The sequence below is a fragment of the Cajanus cajan genome, chromosome 8 (assembly GCF_000230855.2).
Source record: "Cajanus cajan strain Asha chromosome 8, NIPB_CcT2T_4, whole genome shotgun sequence".
In the NCBI taxonomy this organism is placed as follows: domain Eukaryota; kingdom Viridiplantae; phylum Streptophyta; class Magnoliopsida; order Fabales; family Fabaceae; genus Cajanus; species Cajanus cajan.
This window is the reverse complement of record NC_138524.1, coordinates 5,343,614-5,366,713: the sequence shown is the minus strand read 5'-3', so window position 1 is coordinate 5,366,713 and position 23,100 is coordinate 5,343,614. Positions and strand designations below refer to the sequence as shown.

The following is a 23,100-nucleotide window of genomic DNA, read 5'->3' as shown; positions in this document are numbered from 1 at the left end:
GAGTAGTCACGTCATGCAGCAATAAAAGATCAGAAGGCGCGAAATAGGACATGCGTTTGGTATGTATTTTAAGACAATGGTAGGCAACATGTGCTACACAACACAAGTCAAGTAAATTAACAGTTAAGACACTCGTATTGCACAACAGCAGAACTATATTACTACGTGTTAACTAAATTAAACAAGTTTATTAAAATTTAAATTTCATAGGTTGTACAACTGTTAACAGTTTAACAAATTTTGGTTGAATTTATTGTTTAATAATTTCAAACGTAATGTTATAGTACATTTTATACTATTTTAATGAATATAATAAATAACATTATTTGTATATATACACATTATATAAACAGGATATATTATGGTATCCATGAAAATTAATAGGTTTTGGTACTTTAAGTTATGTCAACAAATAATATTTCAAAAAAATTTTAATATAATAAAAATTTAACATTAAAAATTAATATAACATCAATAAATATAAAACATGAATTAAAAATTAATAATGAAAAGGTAAATTTTCATTACAAATTTTAGTTATATGTGACAGAATAATCAAATTTAAAAATAAATTAATATTAATAAAATATTCAAATAAATTAATTAAAAATTATTACAAGTGTTAAATTTATTTATATTATAAATTTAAGAAATTAGCAGCAAAGAATAAGTAAAATGTATTTAGGAAATATTAATATTCAAGTATTTAATTATAATAGATGGTATTAATGTATTATTAAGGTACGATGTATAATACATATATGATATATTTTTTCAAGATGGAGAGCAACCCGAGGACATCAAATCATTTGTATTGTCATGATTATGTGACAACTTCATCCGCAGAAGGTAGTCCCCGCATACTCGTGGATTCAAGTTTCATTTCTATTGAATGATGACAATGGTTTTACAATGAGTTTAGATACAGAGTCTGAAATTTCTTCCGACTCATCCTCCGATCAATTAAAATAATAATATTTTTTAATAAATTTATTATAAAATAATTATTTTATAATAAATTTATTAAAAATTATTATTATTTTAATTGTTGGGACAAAAATTCGGAGAAACGATTCGGAAGCTGAATCATTTCTCTTTTGCAATTGTTTCAACTTTCAAATTCGTTCTCCAGTGTGTACACCTTTTTTTTTGGTTTTGTCATTGACCAAATAAGATGGGAAAAGAAAATATGAAATGATATGGGTTGATGGTTTTTTATATTATATACGTGTTGTACAATATTTATACATAAAATAATGTTTGCATTTGTCAACGTCATAATTTGATTATAAATGCTAGTTGTGTATTGTGAGGTTGAGTCCTCCTCATTGAACACCAAAAACATGAGTACAAGCAGCTCTCAGCCAAAGGTTTATGTCGTCTTTGAGGGACGGAACCCAGGAATTTATTACTGTTGGGAAGAATGTGAATCACAGGTTAGGGGCTACAAGGGTAACAAGCATAAATCATATGTGACGTATGAAGAAGCATGGTCCGCTTGGATGATGTACTGCAACAAACAACGCACCGAAGAAAAAAAAAAAAAAAAGAAAACAAAGGTCACAGAAAATGTCCAAAAGAATCAATCAGTAGTGGAGAAGGTGAATTTTTCCATTAATTTATAGAAATATTATTTATTAGAAGAAATTATATATTTAATTTTTTTATGTTCGTTTTAGGTTTTAAGGCACATGATATTGCAGAGGACACAAATTCTGATGTGTTTCTTGTTCATCAAAGCATGAGAATATTGTTGTGTCACATATGTTCCGTTCGTGGTTATTCGGAGCCAATTTTCACAGTCGAGCGAAAACAGATTGTTGAAGGAGTTGAGTATCGTAGATACTATGGAACATTGGTTACGACTGATGTTGGGAACCTTGTATCATTGGGTAAATTTGCACCAAATGACTATGATGCTCAAGAAGATGTTTCCGCTTCATTGATTCGTCGACTACTAGCAGCAACGGGTAAAAAGATTCGTGACTACAACTACTATAATGTTCAAATCCTGGAGGACCAACTTGAAAAAACAATGAATCAAAATCTGGAGCTGGAGATGGAGGTTTGTCTGTTAAATCAACAGATGGAAAATTTGACAGCTGCCAAGGAAAAAGAAGAAGAATGATTGTCTGAAATCAATTTTGTTTGAATTTTGAAGAACATGATAAATGTTTTTGTTTTTGGTTTTCGAACATTTTGCATACCGTGCTTATTCGTTGTTTCGTTTGGTTTATCATATTCTGTATGTTTTTATGTTTAATTGTTAAAGTTCCGACTCAACTCACCCAACGTTGTGTTTATTTATTTACGCAGTTAACATTCACTGTTTTATGCGCTCCAATTATTATTCATTCAAAGGCATATGTTACATACCACTAATTACATTTTCTTTTGTTTACCTTTTATCACAACTTCCCTTAAGTTGACACAAATACTGTTTACCTTCTTCATCTTGTATGACTATTTGTTGTTGTTCATCTGAGATAAAATCTGTAACCACATCACATGGAATAGTCTGCAACAGCAACATATTTTAACTATTAGTCATGAAAATTAGTAATTAAAATTTAACAAACTTGTCAGTACTTTATTAGTTAAAAAACTCACCAGGGGTTCAAATTGAAATAAATCATCTTCAGTAATTATTTTGATCCAACTTTTGTCAACCATAAACTGTTGTAAATTTTCTTCATCATTTGCAATTTCATAATTAATTTCAAATTTGCTTGCAGAAAAAACCCTTATTAAGAACTTATTATGTTCCAAATAATGCATCCAAACCAAATGATTGTTTTTAAGATGATAACTTTGTACTAGTTGCAAAGCACCAGTCAACTGGTAATCAACTCCACTTGAGTCGTATGCTAATTGCAAAGAAAATTCATTTCCTGCAGGATCAGTAATGACGGCAACCCCAACATTCATCTTATCTTGCCAAAAGAAATTAAAAGTTCCTCCAAGTGGCAATATATCCTGGTATAAATTAATAAAAGGAAAAATTTCAACAAATAAAATTACATATTGATACAGACAAGTGCAGACATTTTATTTATAGACGATTAAGTATAAAATGATGAATACATGTTCCTTATTTATGCTGGTTTTGAATGTTTGACAAAAGTTGGTTGAAAAATCAATACTACTTCTGTCTATGAATGCGTTTGGAATTGGATAATCTATTTCAACATATTTGTCATTGAATATACGTACATGGAAATAATTATTTCCTATAAAGTGCATCAAAATAATATGCACTGTCTTCATTTCATAGAAAGTTGCCATTCGAGTGCAGCCACTTCTAAACCAATGCTTATGTTTTCTTTTAGAAATTTCAAGAGTGCTGACATTCCCATTCGGATCCATGGCATAACATAAATCAGTAACCAGATGATGACCCCAGAATTTGTTAAAGTACTTGCATATTTTCATTGAATCCTGTATATTGAAAAATAAACAGTTTCATTGACAACGAAAACACTTGGTAAACACTATTACTTAACATTATAAATAATATGAATTACCTCTCCTGGAGTTAATTTTGAACCCGAAGTTTTAAGCCAGTATTTGAACTTCCCATTGTTAACAGATGTCGATGAAGATGCCATCTTAAAAATGTCAACAAAAATGTTTGTTTAGTAACAATTATATATGGTGTTGGATTCTGTACTTAAAATAAATTTCCAAATGAGACTGAATACAGACATACCTGGATGACACAAGGATGAACTGAAGTCTGAATAAAACCCAAACCAACGCAACACTTTTATACAATATCAGTTTGAATGTTTTATATTTTTGGTGAAATATGAATACCGTGTCTCGTATGAACGGTTCTGTTCTGGAAAAAAAATGACTCTTCTTTTCAACAATAAACCCTTCACAGAAAACACCAAATATGAACGGTTCGTACTTTACACTAAAATGGTACAACCCTTTACCCAAATGGATAATTGGATAATAATGATGTAAAAAAGCAATAATAATAATAAGGCCAATCGACAGTAAAGCCAAAATGTAATAAATTTATTCTTCCTATCACTGCGCTTAACGAATCGAGAACCAATTATGATTTCAGAAGTATAAAGTAAAAATCAAATCATACAGTGTTACACGCAGTAAGGACGGCGGTTCAGTATTAACAATAGTACACGTGTTATGAGACAGACATGTCATCTCTGTAAGATTTTCGGAAATTACTTTAAAACACAAAATAATATAGAATATTAAAAATATTATTAAAAATTACATTTTTAATGTTAAGTAATACTTTTTTTTTCTCTGTACATTTACTCTTAAAATTCTCAAATTGAAGTCATTTTGTTTCATTACTTTAGTATATAATTCAAAAATAAATTTAAAATTTACCCTTCTATACATCTTATTTATTTAATAATATCTTTTTACTGGAATACACAGTTTTATATTTATTAAATAGTAAAAACCCTGCAACCTCATCCACTTAAATCTAGTTAAAATAAAAAAATAATAAATAAATGTATATAAAGGGGTGCATAAATTAAACAAAGAGTTGTACTTGACCGGACGTCGCACGTAGGGACTGCACTATTTGGAAACTAAGAGATGCAACTTCTATCTACTATGGTTATCACTGTTCGTAAAAGTGATTTTTGTATAAATATCACCATCGTCATTTCTTACTCATCATTGTCTCACTTGTGGACCAATACAGTCGTCTCATTTTGTACACTGAACATCAGACTAAAAATGGCACTTCCATTGGAGATAGTAACGGAGATATTTTTGCGGGGACCAGTCAAATCATTTTGCAGAGCCAAAGCCGTGTGTAAGGTTTGGTTTGCTTTGTTTGCTGAATCTGTGGTGGCCAAAAGGCACTATGCCCTAGCAGTAGCACAAAATAGAATGGCCAAAAAGATTATGTTTTTCTCTTGTTTCGTAAATGAAATACTATGCGTAGAGGTAACGCACCCTGTTGTTGCTCCACTCGCGAGTTGCATTCTTCAAAACCCAATCGCCAAATCCATTCGCTACAGTAAAATCGTTGGTACATGTAGGGGTCTCGTACTAATATCGGTTCCTACATCCATGTTCATTTGGAATCCCTCTACCGGATTTAGTCGATCATTTTCTCCATGGGCATCTGGTACAAACAGTATTTGCGGTGATGTCTTTGGTCTGAACTTCTATGGATTTGGTTATGACCGATCTGAAGACAATTATGTTGTCCTTCAAATTTATCTTAGTAAAACAGATCCATCCCATCGCGGTTTGCTGTATTCTGTGAATGATGATTCATGGAGGGATTTCGAAGATGACTCCCTTTCGACTATTTCACACCCTTCTGTTTGTGTTCATGAGGGATGTATGGGACTGTATTTTGGAGATTCTCTTCACTGGATTACTTTCAACTATGAAACACATGCTGATGTTATTTTGACTTATAATTTATTTGAGTCAAAATTTTATCAACTAAGTATTCCTGATGAAGTTGAATTAGAACACTATAGGCTGTGTTGTTTGAGAAATATAAGAGACAGTTTGGCTTTATGTACAGTCATGCAGGATCACAACTGGGACTACACGGTGGACATATGGGAAATGAAGGAATATGGTGTCACCACATCTTGGTCTAAGTTGACATGTATGCAGGTCAGTAATCACTTTCCAGGGTATATGTTACCCGCATGTTCTTCTGAGAATTGCCTTGTATATGTCAACACTGAAACCGGACGTATGGCCACATGGAATGCAATAGACGAGACATTACAATATACGACTTTTGACCATGTACTCCCATTTGAACACCACATGATAGTCTGTGAAGAGACAGTTCTTTCAACCTAAACTTAATGTAATTTTTCCCTTTTTTTACTGTAATTTTTTGGTTTATTTCCTGTAGGCATTGTATGTTAATGTTTAGCATAAATTATTTAACATGTTATCAATTGGTATTTGTAATGTATACAGTATATAATATATCAATTTTTTTTATTATATATATATATTATATTATTTCATTTGTATATGGAATTTGAACCAATTTATATTAAATAAAATTTTATTTATAAAGTATTCATTAATAGTTTATAAAGAATTTATTATTTTAAAATTAAGCGTTAACCAACATTAACACACATCGAAACGTTAAACCAAACAATCAGTATTGAAACTGAAAAACAAATAATTTAATAATATTGTCAAACATTTAAAATAACAAAAACAATTATAAATAATAAAGTTCAAAAACTCTTGTATATTATAAATTAAAATTAAATAATATTTAAATAAATTACAAATGTATTAACATAATATTTATATTAAATAATTCAAATATAATACATGCTACATTATGATCAAATTTAACAAATATAATAATTTTATACGTATACAGTATTTTTTATACATAAATGATTAAAAAATAAAAATGTAAACCAAAAAATCAGTGCTAATAAACCCATGTGACCCTTCATGTGCTTTGCATACATACACGTAACCATTTCAAATTCGAAACTGCCCAAAGCACGATGAAAACACCATAATTACACGTTCTACAAAATGAAATTTATTTTCAGAAGTGGCATACAAAGCATCTCATCGTAAAGGCTAAAACAACAATTTTTTCTTCGTCTTCCTCTGCCAAATTGGTAATATCCATTGAAGACAAACACTGAAATTCACCCCCTTTGTCTTTGCAACGGTAAACAACATCTACTTGTATCATTCTATTTTATTCCAAACCCCTTCATATTTGAACTTTATTTTTTTAACTTTTGTTTCTTAACACAAAAATATTAACAACACTTAAATGTATGTTGTTTTAGCTTTCAGTAAGTTTGGGTTTTTCATCATTTTTTATACTGTTATTATGAAGAAAACATTGACTGTAAAAGTGTTTTGTTCGTCCCATGTATTGTCTTTGTTGCATGTTGTATATTAAATAAAAAAATTTATAATGCAGAAAATGGACCCTGTTATGAATTCTGATATGGATAACATAGTGAAACAGTTCAGATGTCTGTTATCACCAAATAAGGTTATCTTTTTTTATATTTTTTCTTTGCAATTGGATATAAATGATTTAACAGTATATTCAAATATTAATATTAATACTGATTCTTCATTCAATTGTTTTGTTATTGTTAGGATCGGATTTTTATAAATGCTAACTTTTACAGACACTGGAATGGTAAGATAGATGTAGGTGACTGCATCATAACAGACCCAAACAGGAATACGTTTAAACTTATTTTGAAAAATTTAGGTCAAACTGTTGGCATGTTTTATGGGGTAAAACAAATTGTAAATTTCTATGGTCTCACATCCGAACACATAGTTGACTTCTACTACAATGACACTAACACTTTTCATATGCGTATTTATAATTTTGCTGAGGAGGAAATATGCTATCCTCCGTTGAAAAAAGAAACCAACAACACTTCAACAAATATCGGGTAAACTTTACATACTCATAAACCCCAATGTATTATTATTTTAATACTATTTGTATTTTGTACTACTAAATTACACTTTTCATTTTCTCAGCATCGATACTGTCAAAATTATGCTACCTGAAATTCAAAAGGAAGATTTACTTGACAATCGTCAAACATTTCCACCAACCCAACTTCAATCACATCCTGCAACCCAACTTCATAAACATCCAATTGCTTGGTTTCCAACCATCAGCAAGGCCGCTTCATCCGGACGACAGCCTTTGGTGAGCAATTACATGAATTATATTTTTAATTATTTTTTTATTAAATCAATTATATGTTTATGACCAACACCTTGTACTTATTGCGTTATTGCAGTATTTTCCAGTAAAATATGTTGATGTCTGAAACATTAACAACTAAAAAATTTCTGTCTTGATTGATGAGCATGGAAATATGGTCAAGTCTGACATTAACAGGAAGTCTAGTAAGCGACAAGGATACAACCAACACCAAAAGTTGAAAGTTGAAAAACTCAATGACCCTAATTATTTAGTTTTAAATGTTCAAAAAGCTTAATTCAGTAGTTTATATTATACTTTTATTGGGGCCGGCTTAACGGTTTATGCTGCCCGGATTCCTTCTGTTTTTTCGTACATTGTTCCAAGTCAATATTTAACATTTTGTAATTACTTTATTTGGTACTCATACTTTAATATTGTCATTCTTTTATAACTAATTTTTATATCTTTCATTAATAGTTGCATGAATTGGATTATGTACTTTGGTTCTATGTTCGCCAAATATATATTTGGTTCTATGAGACTAAACTCAACCATCGATAGTCGATATTAATGTGACTCAAATCCTAGTCACACATTGCTTCTCTTTGAAGGTCACACGAAATAACAATACAGGTCGACAATAATAAAGGTTTGTTCATTATTAAATTTAATTTTTATTTATTAATTATTATTAAATTTTTATATCATTTATTTTATTATTACTCCGATGCATGTTTATATTTTTTACTTAAATTTTGTCAGTATCATTATACCAATAAATCACAATTTTGGGATTAGGTTCATGATATATACACCACCTTTTGTTTATAACTACACCTCCTTTTTGAAAAAATTAATAAAATTTCAAAAATGTTTTGAATTTTTTGTTTTTAATTTATACTTAAACATGTACAATATTTATTTTAGTACTTTTTTTCTATACAGCTTCCCTATTTTTTCTATTTTTACATGCACCTTCTTACCTTTCCATCTGTATATATAATCACCCTTCGGATTATACTTTTCACAGCCCAACAACATACCACAACACCAACCTCAATCGCAACTCAATTTTTAGATTTGGGTTTATAAATTATTTTTAAAATTATACTAATATAATATTATTTTCAACAAATAACCATACTACAAATCATTTTCGAGTATTGGTCCCTAACTCCATCTATCAACGACCAAAAACACAACATTATATTATTATGTGTAATTTATTTTAATATTTAACATCATCTGTTAAACATATTATCAATTGGTATTTCAATAATATATGTTATATATTATATAATTTTTTTAAAAAATTTGTTGTATGCAATTTGAAGGAAAAAGTTAAAAAAATGGCTTATTTATGGAACGTCAAACGAGACATAATGGAACGTAAAACGAAAGAATCAGAATCAGTACTCATGACTGTCATCACTCATCAACCGATTTGACCCTTCACTTGGTTTCCATACATACACCTATGCATTTAAAAATCCAAAACCCCAACGCAGTATCCAACGATAATAATTACAATTACTGTAAATTCATATTTTTTTTAATTCATTTAACAAAAGTCCAAATTCAAAATATCAAAACACCAATTCACAAATAAAGTTACACAACGAAAAATTAACCTTTTCATATTCTTCCTATTGCGTATCCGTAAACCCTAAAATCCATTGAACACAATCAGCCAACATCAGTCACTTTACACACACAAAGTGGGCAATACACACACAAGTGCCATCATTTCATCATTCTCTCGACCCTAAACAAATACAAGACAACAACCCACTTTCATCTTCTCCGAAGAATCATCTTCTGCCCACAGTCATCTGAAAAACTTCAAAATCCTTGGTTAGTTAACTTCATCATCTTCATTATCGTTGTTCAGCCACAAAATTATTTTCTTTTTAGGGCTTAATGTTTATCATAGTTTACTTGATATAAAAACCAAAACTTTACATGTTAAATTCGTCCATTACAGTGTTTTTCGTCTGTATTGTCTAATACAAAATAAAAAAGCATTGTTCTTCATTGCATGTATCCTTAATAATCATTTCATACATTGCATATATTATTTTTGTCAAAGGTTCTTTTTATGTCAACGGTTTAGGGTTTATATTCGATTGTGGAATTGAAGCCTTCAATTTACTTGTCTTTGTTCCTGTTCAAGACATATAATGGACACTTTTAAAGACGCTGATCAGGAAAACCCACCAACACACTTCAGATCTGAAGTCTACCCAAATAAGGTTAACTTATTTTATGTTAAATCAAATTAAATAACAGAATTCCAACGTATTCATAACTTATGTTCTTCCATATTTTTGTTTTGTTTTTCTTTAGGGTCGCATCTATTTAAATGCAAAATTTTACAACTATTGGATCTGTAAAATTGAACCAGGCGAGTGTCTGATTACAGACCCACAAGGAAACTCCTTCAAGGTTTACCTCAAAAATTTATGTAAAACTGTTGCTATATTTAACAAAGGCGTAAATGACATGATTGATTTTTATGGTATAAAAAACAAACATATTGCTGAGTTTTGGTACAAGGGGTCAAACGAATTTAAGTTGCGTATCTATACTGCTGCTGAAGAGGAAATATCCTATCCTAAAATTAAAAACGAAAGAGGCCAGAGTTCTAAAAGGTACATATAATCCTAAACTATATTTCATTAACTTTAATTTATTTATTATTTTTTTATTTTTTTATTAATCTGCACTTTGAATTTTCTCAGCAAGGTTAATGTCCCACTTCTCCACCCTAAGAATGAGATTATATATTTAACAGAGGTTGATTCACCACTACCCGAAGAACAACTTCTACAACTGCCTTTTCCAATAGATCATATGCCAACACATCCTGTTCCTTGGTTTCATACTATAACAAAATCTGCGGCGACTGGAAGACAACCGTTGGTATGGAATTACATCATTGTTTTTAAATTAAAAAAATATTTTATTTCTAAAATCAATATACATAATGATGTTAATAATTCACTTTCATTCTTATTTCTAGTATTTTCCGGTCAAATACGTTGATGTTTGGGGCATAGACAATTACAATTCTTGTGTCTTAATCAACCAACATGGACAGATGGTTGAAGCTGAGATTAAAAAAACATCAACACAGCGAAACAAAAGGGAGTTTTATGTTGGCAAGGAATGGGGGCAGCTTATTAAAGGCCAACAATACAACACAGGCATACAACTTAAGATTCAAAAACTTGGAAACTTCAAGTTCCTGATCCTCCATGTTACGAAACCCTGACTTGGCCTTCTTATTTTATGCATCTTTTATAACTCTTTCACTTCATTTAACTGGTTCTGTATCATGACATTGTAGTTTTTTTATCAGTATCCCAATTAACAATCATGACAATTTCACGGTACTTATAAAATCTATTTAACTTATTGCGTAATTTAAACCAACTTCATTTTTTTTACAGTATTATTTTTTAATTTATATCATAATTGGTTCCTGATGTTTTTTAAAATATGTTTAGGCTTTTATATATGTTTAGGGTTTTATATATGTTTAGCCTTTTATATGATCGTCATTTCAATCACACGTTGAGATAGGTATTTTCATCATACGAATATAACAGGGTGCTACATTTCCACATTTCATTCTTTGATTGCATCATTTTAAGGGAGAAATACAATGATGTGCTTCAGATTATTTTTCAATCTACATTATGTAAATCATACTTACGAACCAGTGGTTTTCTCCCTTACTGTTGGATTCTTTGTTTCACTTTATAAGCAAATTGCACATCCATGACACTTTGTTGAATTAACATTCCTTATTGGTGTCTCTAAAGATTAATTTATGGTTCAACTTCAATTATTTTAGTAATTTAAAAATAATTGGTAATAAATGTAATAAGCTGACGGATAATTCTTGACACTGTATTTGGTAGTCGGGATATATAATACGATATGATTTGAGAGTAACATATGATAAGACCATCATAAATTATAATGTTATTCAATGTTGGTGCAAACCATGTTAACAAATAAAATAACAATATTATATCATATGTTTTCTATTTAATATAAACTAACAACATATGATAAAAATTATGTTTAAATAACAATTTGTATTTCATTAAATTTATATATAACTTTTTAGAAAGTAATTTATAACTTTTTATTTAAAGAAATTTCAAAAAAAAAATTTAACTATATTATATAAAAAAAAATTTTTACCTACTTATTTTTCCAACTGGTTAAGGTTTGAATTTCAAAAAAAATGTATTTATTTAAATTAATTTTTTAAACTATATAAAACTAAAATTAAATGTATATCAACGGCTGCATAAATTAAATAAACACTTGTATTCCACCGGACGTCGGACGCAGGGATTGCAGTGTTTCGAAACACAACGAAAATTACAAAAAATTTAAACACATTACAAATTTCATAAACATAAATTATTAAATACAATCAATTAAAATAATATTAAACAACTAATTACAATACAATCAACTATATACATATTATATATACGACGTTTCCGGTAACCTATAGGCACATTAAACGAAACAAACAAAAACCCATGTCACCCTTCAAAATCGTAATATCCATTGAAGTCATTCACCCAATAATTTCAGCAATAAACCCCAATTTTGGGATTACACTTTCCACCTGCCAACAACATACAACAACACCCTCAATGGCAATAGCAACCCAATTTTTTCAAAAATTCAAAATATATTGGTTTCAAATTCAAATATTTGTATCTTTAAATATTCATGTATCATAATTTCATTACTGAATAATATTTTCCAACTACAATTAAATACAATATAAAATAAAACTCCTGCATAAATAACAACAAAAGTCACATTCATCTAAATTTTCAATCCAAACTATGTGAATTCATGCATTTCCATTCTACTGCAACCGCCATCAATCGTATAAAAAACTTGCAAATAAAATTTAATAACAATTATCAGCAATCGATTAGTTCCAATATTACACATACACAACTAAAATAATATAACATCATACTAATACAATAAAAATTAACTTACTACTTCTCATACACCTACAATAACACACTTGAGTTACTAATTCATAAACATTACCTGCATCACTGAATGCTGGAGATAACGACACTTCATAACTATATATTGATTCTGACTGTGAAACAGACATGTCACCAACCCCATTATCAACTTCATCGCATTTGTCAAACAAATCTTCAATGTACTCATCTTCCTACAATGACAACATTAAACACATCACATCTAACTCTATTTTACCAACAAATATATAATTTTAATATAATTTATATTCGTTACCTCTTCATTTTCGTAACCTACGTAACTTTCTTCAAATTCAATACTCATTCCACGTGTGCTTTGTTCCATATCATCCAAATTCTGTTGTCTTCCACACGTTCTCATGTTATGACCTATTTGTTTACACAAACTACACTTAATACTCTTTTTTGATTTCCTACCTTTGCGCCATGAACCTTCAACAACACACCTTCCTTTACTTCTAGCAATGGCAGGATTTCTTATCACTACACTTAATTCATCATCCAATGCATTGCCTTCTTCGGATTCATCACCTTTTTTACCTCTTATTTCAGCTAATTCATTTACAACTTTATCCCTTTTATCAACATAATCATCATATGTTTCACATGCCGAAGTACTTAGCTCTTTAAAATACTCCATTAATGACAAGTATCTAGCATCTTTCTCAGAGTCCCACCTATGTCTACTAACATTGCCCTTCACTTCATCCTTCGCAACCTTAGTCCACCTTTTTAACACCAAACATTTAGGTAACTCTGATAAATTCAGATGAACCAACACTGCAAGTATATGATCACATGGAATGCCGACTGATTCCATTCTTAAGCACGAACACTTCAAATCACACGGTGTTGATTGATATGACACATGCCATTGTTTGTCAATCATTTCATATTTTCTCACTATGTATATACAACAACCAAATGTCTGCTTGCAACCAATCACCCTCATCAAAGATGAACTATGAAGTTGATCACGAAATAATTTGAGTATTTCTTTCGTATAACACTTTGCCCCCGATAGCTCAAGGTTATGAAAATCTGTTTCTGGAACGGGATCACCATGAATTGATTCAAAGTCAGCTTCAACTTCCCTATAACGCATATAACTCACAAGACAATAAAATTGTTGAACAAACTCTGTCAGATTAATCTTCGGATAAATATATTTTTTCAACTCAGAATGTAATCCTTGTCGCCACCGGCCCGAAACGGGCTTTCGGCATTCGCGAAGGATGGTTGGACTCTTTTATTAAAAATATGGATTGCTAGAATGACTTATTCTCAAACTGAGACCTTGTCAAACGAGCAATTTTATTAAAAGGCTCACCAATCCATGTTAATCCCAAGCGGGACCCTCCATGGATTAGCGGTTTTCATAAAAAGGAAGGGTTCGTGGAGTCGCCACCAATGTTTTACTCAAAACATTGGAAAAAGAGGTTTAAAGCAATCGATTCAAAAATCGACTTCGGCCATTACAACCAGAGTCGGGTAAGGGAGTCGGTTACGCGTGGGGAAGGTGTTAGCACCCCACAGCGCCCCTTTCGGGTTCCCTATGACAGATTATTTAAAAATAATAGTGCAAAATTACTAAATTACCCCTATTTATTCTAAGCAATTATAAATTAACTATCTACATGATGACAGTTTAAATATGTACACACAGAAAGCAGTAAAAGAAGGGACTTTAAAGAGATAAACCTTTGAAGCGTGCTTTCTTATATATCTTGACAGAATTTGGGAAGCGTTTTGGCGTTCCCTCCCTCTACAAGACCGCTCGCTCCCTCCTATAAAATTTTAACTATGGAAATCCGGAGGATTTCCCTTCGACTCAGTTCGAGACTCAAGCAAAAAAACTCAGAACTCGAGAACTTTGTCGGATCAACTCTCCGAGTGATTTCTAGGCAGAGCACTGCTCAAAAAAAACCAGAATACTCAAGAAGAGGGTTAAAACTGTGTGTGAAAGTGTCAAATGACGTCCCATTGACGTCATATTTATAGGGATGAGGCTCAATACGGTTTATGAGGGTCAATACGGTCCGTATTGAAGTTTTGAACTACAATACGGCCGTATTGAATTCAATACGGCCGTATTGAAGTTCAAAAACCTCAATACGGCCGTATTGAAGTTCAGTGCAGCCGTATTGAGTTCAAAAACCTCAATACGGCCGTATTGAAGTTCAGTGCAGCCGTATTGAGTTCAATGCAGCCGTATTGAAGCTCAGAAACTTCAATACGGCCGTATTGAACTTCTGGGAGGCCGTATTGGGCTTCATTCCCTCCACTTTCTTATTTTTTGCTACTCTAAGACCTCTAAACCTACAAATTGTCATCCTAGGGTCTTCCAGGAGTCCTTCCGGGTGACTTTCCTTTGATCTTCGAGAGTCTTCGAGTCTTATTTCCGACCCGGACAATTTTAGGGGTCTACAGCTGCCCCCCCTTTACTTAGTCGGACGGCCTTTTAGTGTACCGGCTGACAAGTAAAGGAGTTGACCCAATTGTCCGGGTGATGTGCCAACCTTCTGACTTGTAGCGTCTTCCGGTGGAAAATTGTTGAGTAGCCTCTCCAGGTTGTTGCATACCTTGGCGCTTCTGACAACCTCGGTAGCTAAGTTTACCTTCTCCAGGGTCAACTTCACTCGACGCCCGAGCCGGAAGTTGAACACCAACGTGCCTCTGACGACGCTGATGGTTGAGTACCGCCTCTCCAGGCCTAGCCTCACTCGACGCCCGAGCCGGAAGCTAGACACCAGTGTTAACATCACCGATGATTGAGTACTGCCTCTCCAGGCTCTGCTTCGGTTGTTTCTGACGACCTAGGCAGATAAGTTTACCCTCTCCAGGGTCAACTTCACTCGACGCCCGAGCTGGAAGTTGAACACCAACGTGCCTCTGACGACGCTGATGGTTGAGTACCGCCTCTCCAGGCCTAGCCTCACTCGACGCCCGAGCCGGAAGCTAGACACCAGTGTTAACATCACTGATGATTGAGTACCGCCTCTCCAGGCTCTGCTTCGGTTGTTTCTGACGACCTAGGCAGCTAAGTTTAACCTCTCCAGGGTCAACTTCACTCGACGCCCGAGCCGGAAGTTGAACACCAACGTGCCTTTGACGACGCTGATGGTTGAGTACCGCCTCTCCAGGCCCTGCCTCTTAACATGAGGTAGTTGAGTATCGCCTCTCCAGGCCCTGCCTCTTAACATTCAGCAGTTGAGTATTGCCTCTCCAGGCCCTGCCTCTTAACATTCAGCAGTTGAGTATTGCCTCTCCAGACCCTGCTTCTTAACATTCAGCAGTTGAGTACCGCCTCTCCAGGCCCTGCCTCTTAACATTCGGCAGTTGAGTATCGCCTCTCCAGGCCCTGCCTCTTAACATTCGGCAGTGTGAGTTTACCCTCTCCAGGGTTTTGAGATGATTTTTGTCTCCACAGTCCACGATGCTGCTTCGACGGTTTTTCTGATTTTGTGCCGCTGAGGGCTGGATAACGCAGGGATCCGTCTAGGGGATGTGCAGTCATTCATAGGTTCCTGTGCCCCAACTTGCATTGCATTGTTGGTACCCATGGGGAATTTCTGACTCCTTGGGGTGTAGACACAGATGCTCTCTCTCTGAGTTGAGCGGTGCCTTATGTTTAGCTGACGTCCTTTGACGTTGTGGAGTATTCCGGTTATCTTTATTCGGGTGTCTCTCTTTGATTTTTCTGATTTTTGTAGCCTCTGTGTAGGCTATTATCCACTGAGGGTATTCTGGATGTTGATTTTGATTTTGTTTCCACAGTCCACGATGCTGCTTTGACGATTATTTTTGTGCCACTGAGGGCTGGATAACGCAGGGATCCGTCTAGGGGATGTGCAGTCATTCATAGGTTCCTGTGCCCCAACTTGCATTGCATTGTTGGTACCCATGGGGAATTTCTGACTCCTTGGGGAGTAGACACAGATGCTCTCTCTCTGAGTTGAGCGGTGCCTTATGATTGGCTGACGTCCTTTCGACGATGGTGGAGTATCCCGGTTATCCTTATTCGGGTGACTCTTTTTATTTTTCTGGTTTTGTCGCCTCTGTGTAGGCTGTTATCCGCTGGGGGATTTTGTCATTGATTGTGATTAGCCTCTTCTGTTAGGCAGATCATCTTGACGCTTGATGTTTGGCCAAGAGCCGGATTCCACTTGGGGAATGATTATTGATCTTTTGATTTTTTTTTCTTTTTGTAGGAATGCCTCTTGAGTAGGCGACTGGGGATTTGGGGATCTTATGTATCCCAGAGTATTATTTAGGAAGCCTCTACAGGCTTAGCCTCACTCAACGCCTGAGTTGGAGAACTATCTTCCACTGAGGAAGTTTTAAGTCCTTTGACTAGATATACTGCTTGGGTGATCGTGTTTCCATTGGGAATTTTGTCGATCTTGCTTTGATAGCTCTCGCTGGGGATTTGTTCCGTGAGCTTGAGTTGGGGTTTCTCTGGGGAGTATTATTTCTGCGAGCCTCTCCAGGCTCAATTATTCTGAGAGAGTATTATTTCAGCGAGCCTCTCCAGGCTCAGTTATTCTGAAGGAGTATTATTTTGGCAAGCCTCTCCAGGCTCAATTATTCTGATGAGGGAGTATTATTTCGGCGAGCCTCTCCAGGCTCAATTATTCTGAGAGAGTATTATTTCGGTAAGCCTCTCCAGGCTCAATTATTCTGTATGATGAATTGGTTTTTTGTTCAGCCCGAGAATGTGAGCTGAGACGTCTTTTGGAGAGTATTATTTTGGCAAGCCTCTCCAGGCTCAGTTATTCTGTATAATTTGTTGGATTTTCTGTATTTTGCCTTTTTGTTGATTTTGGCTTTTTCTGTGTTGATTTTGGCTTTTTCTGTGTTTTTGCCTTTTTGTTGATTTCGGCTTTTTCTGTATTTTTTGTTGATTTTGGCTTTTTCTGTATTTTTGCCTTTTTTGTTGGTTTTGGCTTTTTCTGTACAGAAATGTCTCTGAGGAGTATTATTTTGGCAAGCCTCTTCAGGCTCAGTTATTATGAGAGAGTATTATTTCGGCGAGCCTCTCCAGGCTCAATTATTCTGAGAGAGTATTATTTCGGCGAGCCTCTCCAGGCTCAATTATTCTGAGAGAGTATTATTTCGGCAAGCCTCTCCAGGCTCAGTTATTCTGAGAGTATTATTTCGGCAAGCCTCTCCAGGCTCAATTATTCTGTGGGAGTATTATTTCGGCAAGCCTCTCCAGGCTCAGTTATTCTGTGGGAGTATTATTTCGGCAAGCCTCTCCAGGCTCAGTTATTCTGAGGAAGTATTTTTTCAGCAAGCCTCTCCAGGCTCAATCATTCTGTACAAACTGAGGAGTATTGTTTGTATCCTTGCCTTTTTCCGTTTTCGGCTTTTGTTGACTGCTGTCATACACAAGCAATTTTCTATTTTTTCTATTTTATGCAATTGCCTCATGATGAGGTCTTTGAATGCGCAATTAATGTGCGTGATGCACAAAATGCAAGTTTAATTATTTTATTTTTGGAAAAAATGAATGGCTCCCCCTATCCTCTTCTTCTTGGAGGAATTTTGTCATTGATGTGAGGGAGGATTTCTGTTATTGCCAATACGGCCGTTATTCATTTCAGTATGCCCGTATTGAATTGAAAATTTGTTCATAACCCTAATTTTGGTACGGGCATACTGAACATGATACGGGCGTATTGTTTTTCTGAAGTTTATATATATTTTTTTTGTTTTTTTCAATAAACAGAGAATAAGTGATCTTCCATTACACCTATCATCTGTATGCATGTATGCAGTATGATGCACCTAATTCTATTTGATTCACTTTTCAAAAGAATTAACCGATGCGTTTCTCTGTTTGGATTTTTGCCATTCCTCTAAACGGGCTGTGTGCTGCCGATTTCTGTAACCGAGGAATGATGCATGTTATATTGAGATTTGGTGTCATCAACCAAATGATTTTCCTTTCCTTTAGAAGATGTGTCAACCCTCCTATTGACTACTATATCTCCATGTTTCCACTAGATTATTCAAAAATCGTTTGGGACAAGAGAGAAAAGAAGGAAAGGATATATTTTCAAAAGTTTGTGTTTTAGAAGGGGTTATTTATTTTTTGAAAAATGGATTTTGTAAGAATGGCTTGGCCAATGGTAGGCTTAAGTGTTTAGGCTTGTTTGATTAAACACTTATGAAGTTAAGCACGTCTTGGTTATTAACGTTCGTGATTTGACAACTTGGATAGCTTTTCTTGAGCCCCTTCGTTGAATTCAGTTGGTGGTACCATCATGGATTTATTCTGTTTTTCGATTGCCCTAACTTTTGCCTAAAACACCCATTTGTGGAGTTTTAGCGGGCTTTTGTTTTTGTTCATTATTTTGTAACCCTAATTTTTGCCCAGGTCACCCTTTTGTGGGATTCCTAGCGGGTCTTTTGCTCTTATTTTTACGCAGTCCCCTTTTTTGGGTTTCCTGCCGAGCTTCTTTTATTTTTAGGATTTTTGTCCTGAATGGATTTCTTTTTATCCATGACGGCACTTATCGAGGCCAAGGAAAGGTGCTCCAAGTTGTCGTGCACACTTCCACATAAAATGATGTGGGTTTATTGATTATTAAGACGATTTTAACCTCACTTATGTTCATTCAAACAGGGTTAAATAATGCGGTCTAGAATTTTATTACAAGCAAGAAAAGAAGCAATAAAGAATTAATAAAGAATTATTTTATTATAATCATAATGGAAACATGTGCCCTATCGAGGCTCGGGGGTCGGGCTGTCCCCGAGGAGTAATCTCTAATAGTCATCAGGTCTATACATCCCTATCGGAAGGAGAAAAACACTTGACGACGACGACCGGCCTTAACGCTTGTGAACTGGCCTTCCTAAAGATCTGGCTTAAAGAACGTCGAGAAGGATCTTGGTTTCTCTTCGTCCTTTGATCTTTATAAGGGTTGTATCCTAACCCTTGTTTCCCCGGATTATCCTTGATAATGGGTAGCTCCGGGATTCCTTGGGAGTCCTTGCCTAATCCTTGTCCTGGCAAGTATCCGTTCTTGGTGAGCATGGAGGCTACCTTCTTCATTTCTTGGGGAAACGTTTCGACATCGGCGATTTCCAATGCTTGGAAGGCGGTTTCTAAAGCTTCCTCCGCTGCATCCACGTAAGGTATGGTGGATGGTTTGCTGATGAGTATGTCATCTTCAGCTTGTACAGTCACCAGTTTGTCACCCACTATGAACTTGACTTTCTGGTGGAGCGTAGAGGGTACAGCTTTCGCATCATGAATCCAAGGTCGGCCGAGGAGACAGCTGTATGCGGGAGTAATGTCCATCACTTGGAATTCGACATTAAAGATAGTGGGTCCAATTTGGATTGGAAGATTGATCTCTCCCACCACTTCTCTTTTAGAACCATCGAAGGCTCGAACGATCATGTTGCTCGGGCGCATTTGGACTCCCTTGATTGCCAATTGCTTGAGCGTTCTTTTTGGCATCACATTCAAGGAAGATCCATTATCTACCAAGACTTTAGCGATGTGATACTCCTTGCACTTTACAGAGATGTGCAATGGCTTGTTATGATTCGGTCCCCCAGCGGGGATTTCTTCATCGGTGAAGGTGAGGTGATCACTAGCCGTGATGTGACTAACAATCCCCTCAAACTTGTCTTGGGAGATAGTGTGCGACACGTATGCCTCGTTCAAGACTTTCAACAGAGCTTGCCGATGCGGTTCGGAACTTAGGATCAACGACAACAGCGTAATCTTTGCTGGCGTCCTATGAAGTTGATCCACGATGGAGTACTCGCTCTGTCGGATAAACTTTAACAGCTCATCAGTCTCCTCCTCGGATTCTCTTTCCTCGGTTTTCTTTTCTTCTTTTTCTTTATTCTTGGGGGCTTTATCATGAAGATCTTCGGGAGTGTAGATCCTGCCACTCCTAGTCATGCCCCCAAGTCCAGCGATGTTAGAGATATCGCTGTCGGCAGAAAAATGGATGTCGTATATCCACGGCACAGCCTTATTCGATTCGTAGGGAAAAGGCCTTGGAGTAGTGATCCTTAACGGTGTCGGACCTTCCCCTTTATTCGTCTTAATTACCAACAACGGAGTTGACGTGTGTTCGCTTGGCGCGGTTGTTGGCTTACACTTGATAACAAATGGCGTGCGATCCATCTTGAACATACGCATCGATTATTTCTTTCTTTTTATTAATGTTTATTAATGATTTATTGGGAGGGATGTATGAAATGCAAACCTAGATCCCTCCATGATCTTTGATAAGAATGCATGATATGAGATGATGGCGATGAATATGCATGCATTGTGTTTATTCAACTAAGCATTATCATGGTTTTAGGATGTCCCTAAGATGATGCATGATATTGCTTGGTTTGGATAAATAACCCTTTTTTCCTTTTTTTGGGTATTTTGTTTTTTGTATTTTTTTGAGTGAAAAGGGAAACTACCTACATGAATGTGATGAAGGTAGATGTTAACACCATGCAATGGAAGATTCTTATTCCTATTTATTTTTATTTTAAAAGAATAGGAATGTTGTATGTTTAAAGAAATGCAATGTATGCTCAAACAATTTCACATAAACAATGCACAAACAATTCACTCATCCACGAACAGTCACGAGCGAATCACGAGGTAGGGGTATCCTGCAGAAAAGTGCATATTCAAGGTGGTTCTAACTGTTCTCACCGGTCTGAGGCCCCCAAGGTGCCCCCATTATAGGGACCCAATTCCTCTCGTCGTAAGTCGATGGAAAGCTCCAACGCACTGTCGGACTCGAGTTCATGGTTATCACCTTGAGTGATGCTTTCCGACAACGGTCTACGGGCACCTATAGACCCATTCGACAACCGGCCGTACTAACATCCACTCCCTATGGCTTACCACTCATGCCCCCGGGTATAGAGGGAACTGTTGTGTGCAAAGGTTTGTGTGCAATTTATATTTCAAACAATTGCGGAAAATTAAACATACAACAATTATTAAAGCCAAATAGATAAACATGTTATCATACAAGCAAGGGGTAATAAAGTAATTTTAACTATTTTTTGTTAAAAATAATCTGTCACTAAATGGGACTGACTCTCGAGACTTCCCCAGTGAAGTCGCCATTTGTCGCCACCGGCCCGAAACGGGCTTTCGGCATTCGCGAAGGATGGTTGGACTCTTTTATTAAAAATATGGATTGCTAGAATGACTTATTCTCAAACTGAGACCTTGTCAAACGAGCAATTTTATTAAAAGGCTCACCAATCCATGTTAATCCCAAGCGGGACCCTCCATGGATTAGCGGTTTTCATAAAAAGGAAGGGTTCGTGGAGTCGCCACCAATGTTTTACTCAAAACATTGGAAAAAGAGGTTTAAAGCAATCGATTCAAAAATCGACTTCGGCCATTACAACCAGAGTCGGGTAAGGGAGTCGGTTACGCGTGGGGAAGGTGTTAGCACCCCACAGCGCCCCTTTCGGGTTCCCTATGACAGATTATTTAAAAATAATAGTGCAAAATTACTAAATTACCCCTATTTATTCTAAGCAATTATAAATTAACTATCTACATGATGACAATTTAAATATGTACACACAGAAAGCAGTAAAAGAAGGGACTTTAAAGAGATAAACCTTTGAAGCGTGCTTTCTTATATATCTTGACAGAATTTGGGAAGCGTTTTGGCGTTCCCTCCCTCTACAAGACCGCTCGCTCCCTCCTATAAAATTTTAACTATGGAAATCCGGAGGATTTCCCTTCGACTCAGTTCGAGACTCAAGCAAAAAAACTCAGAACTCGAGAACTTTGTCGGATCAACTCTCCGAGTGATTTCTAGGCAGAGCACTGCTCAAAAAAAACCAGAATACTCAAGAAGAGGGTTAAAACTGTGTGTGAAAGTGTCAAATGACGTCCCATTGACGTCATATTTATAGGGATGAGGCTCAATACGGTTTATGAGGGTCAATACGGTCCGTATTGAAGTTTTGAACTACAATACGGCCGTATTGAATTCAATACGGCCGTATTGAAGTTCAAAAACCTCAATACGGCCGTATTGAAGTTCAGTGCAGCCGTATTGAGTTCAAAAACCTCAATACGGCCGTATTGAAGTTCAGTGCAGCCGTATTGAGTTCAATGCAGCCGTATTGAAGCTCAGAAACTTCAATACGGCCGTATTGAACTTCTGGGAGGCCGTATTGGGCTTCATTCCCTCCACTTTCTTATTTTTTGCTACTCTAAGACCTCTAAACCTACAGATTGTCATCCTAGGGTCTTCCAGGAGTCCTTCCGGGTGACTTTCCTTTGATCTTCGAGAGTCTTCGAGTCTTATTTCCGACCCGGACAATTTTAGGGGT

At 35.2% G+C, this 23,100-nt stretch overlaps 1 protein-coding gene across 1 annotated transcript; it reads left to right on the top strand.

The window, feature by feature from the left end:
* The first annotated feature begins 4,728 nt into the window (after positions 1–4,728).
* Positions 4,729–5,826, top strand: LOC145950774 (F-box/kelch-repeat protein At3g23880-like). The gene has a single exon (XM_083062488.1). It carries the CDS (start codon positions 4,729–4,731, stop codon positions 5,824–5,826), a length of 1,098 nt encoding a protein of 365 aa, XP_082918614.1.
* The last annotated feature ends 17,274 nt before the right edge of the window (positions 5,827–23,100 follow it).

Excerpts from the sequence above, each read along its gene's own strand:
- LOC145950774 (XM_083062488.1), top strand. The coding sequence starts at position 4,729 with ATGGCACTTCCATTGGAGATAGTAACGGAGATATTTTTGCGGGGACCA.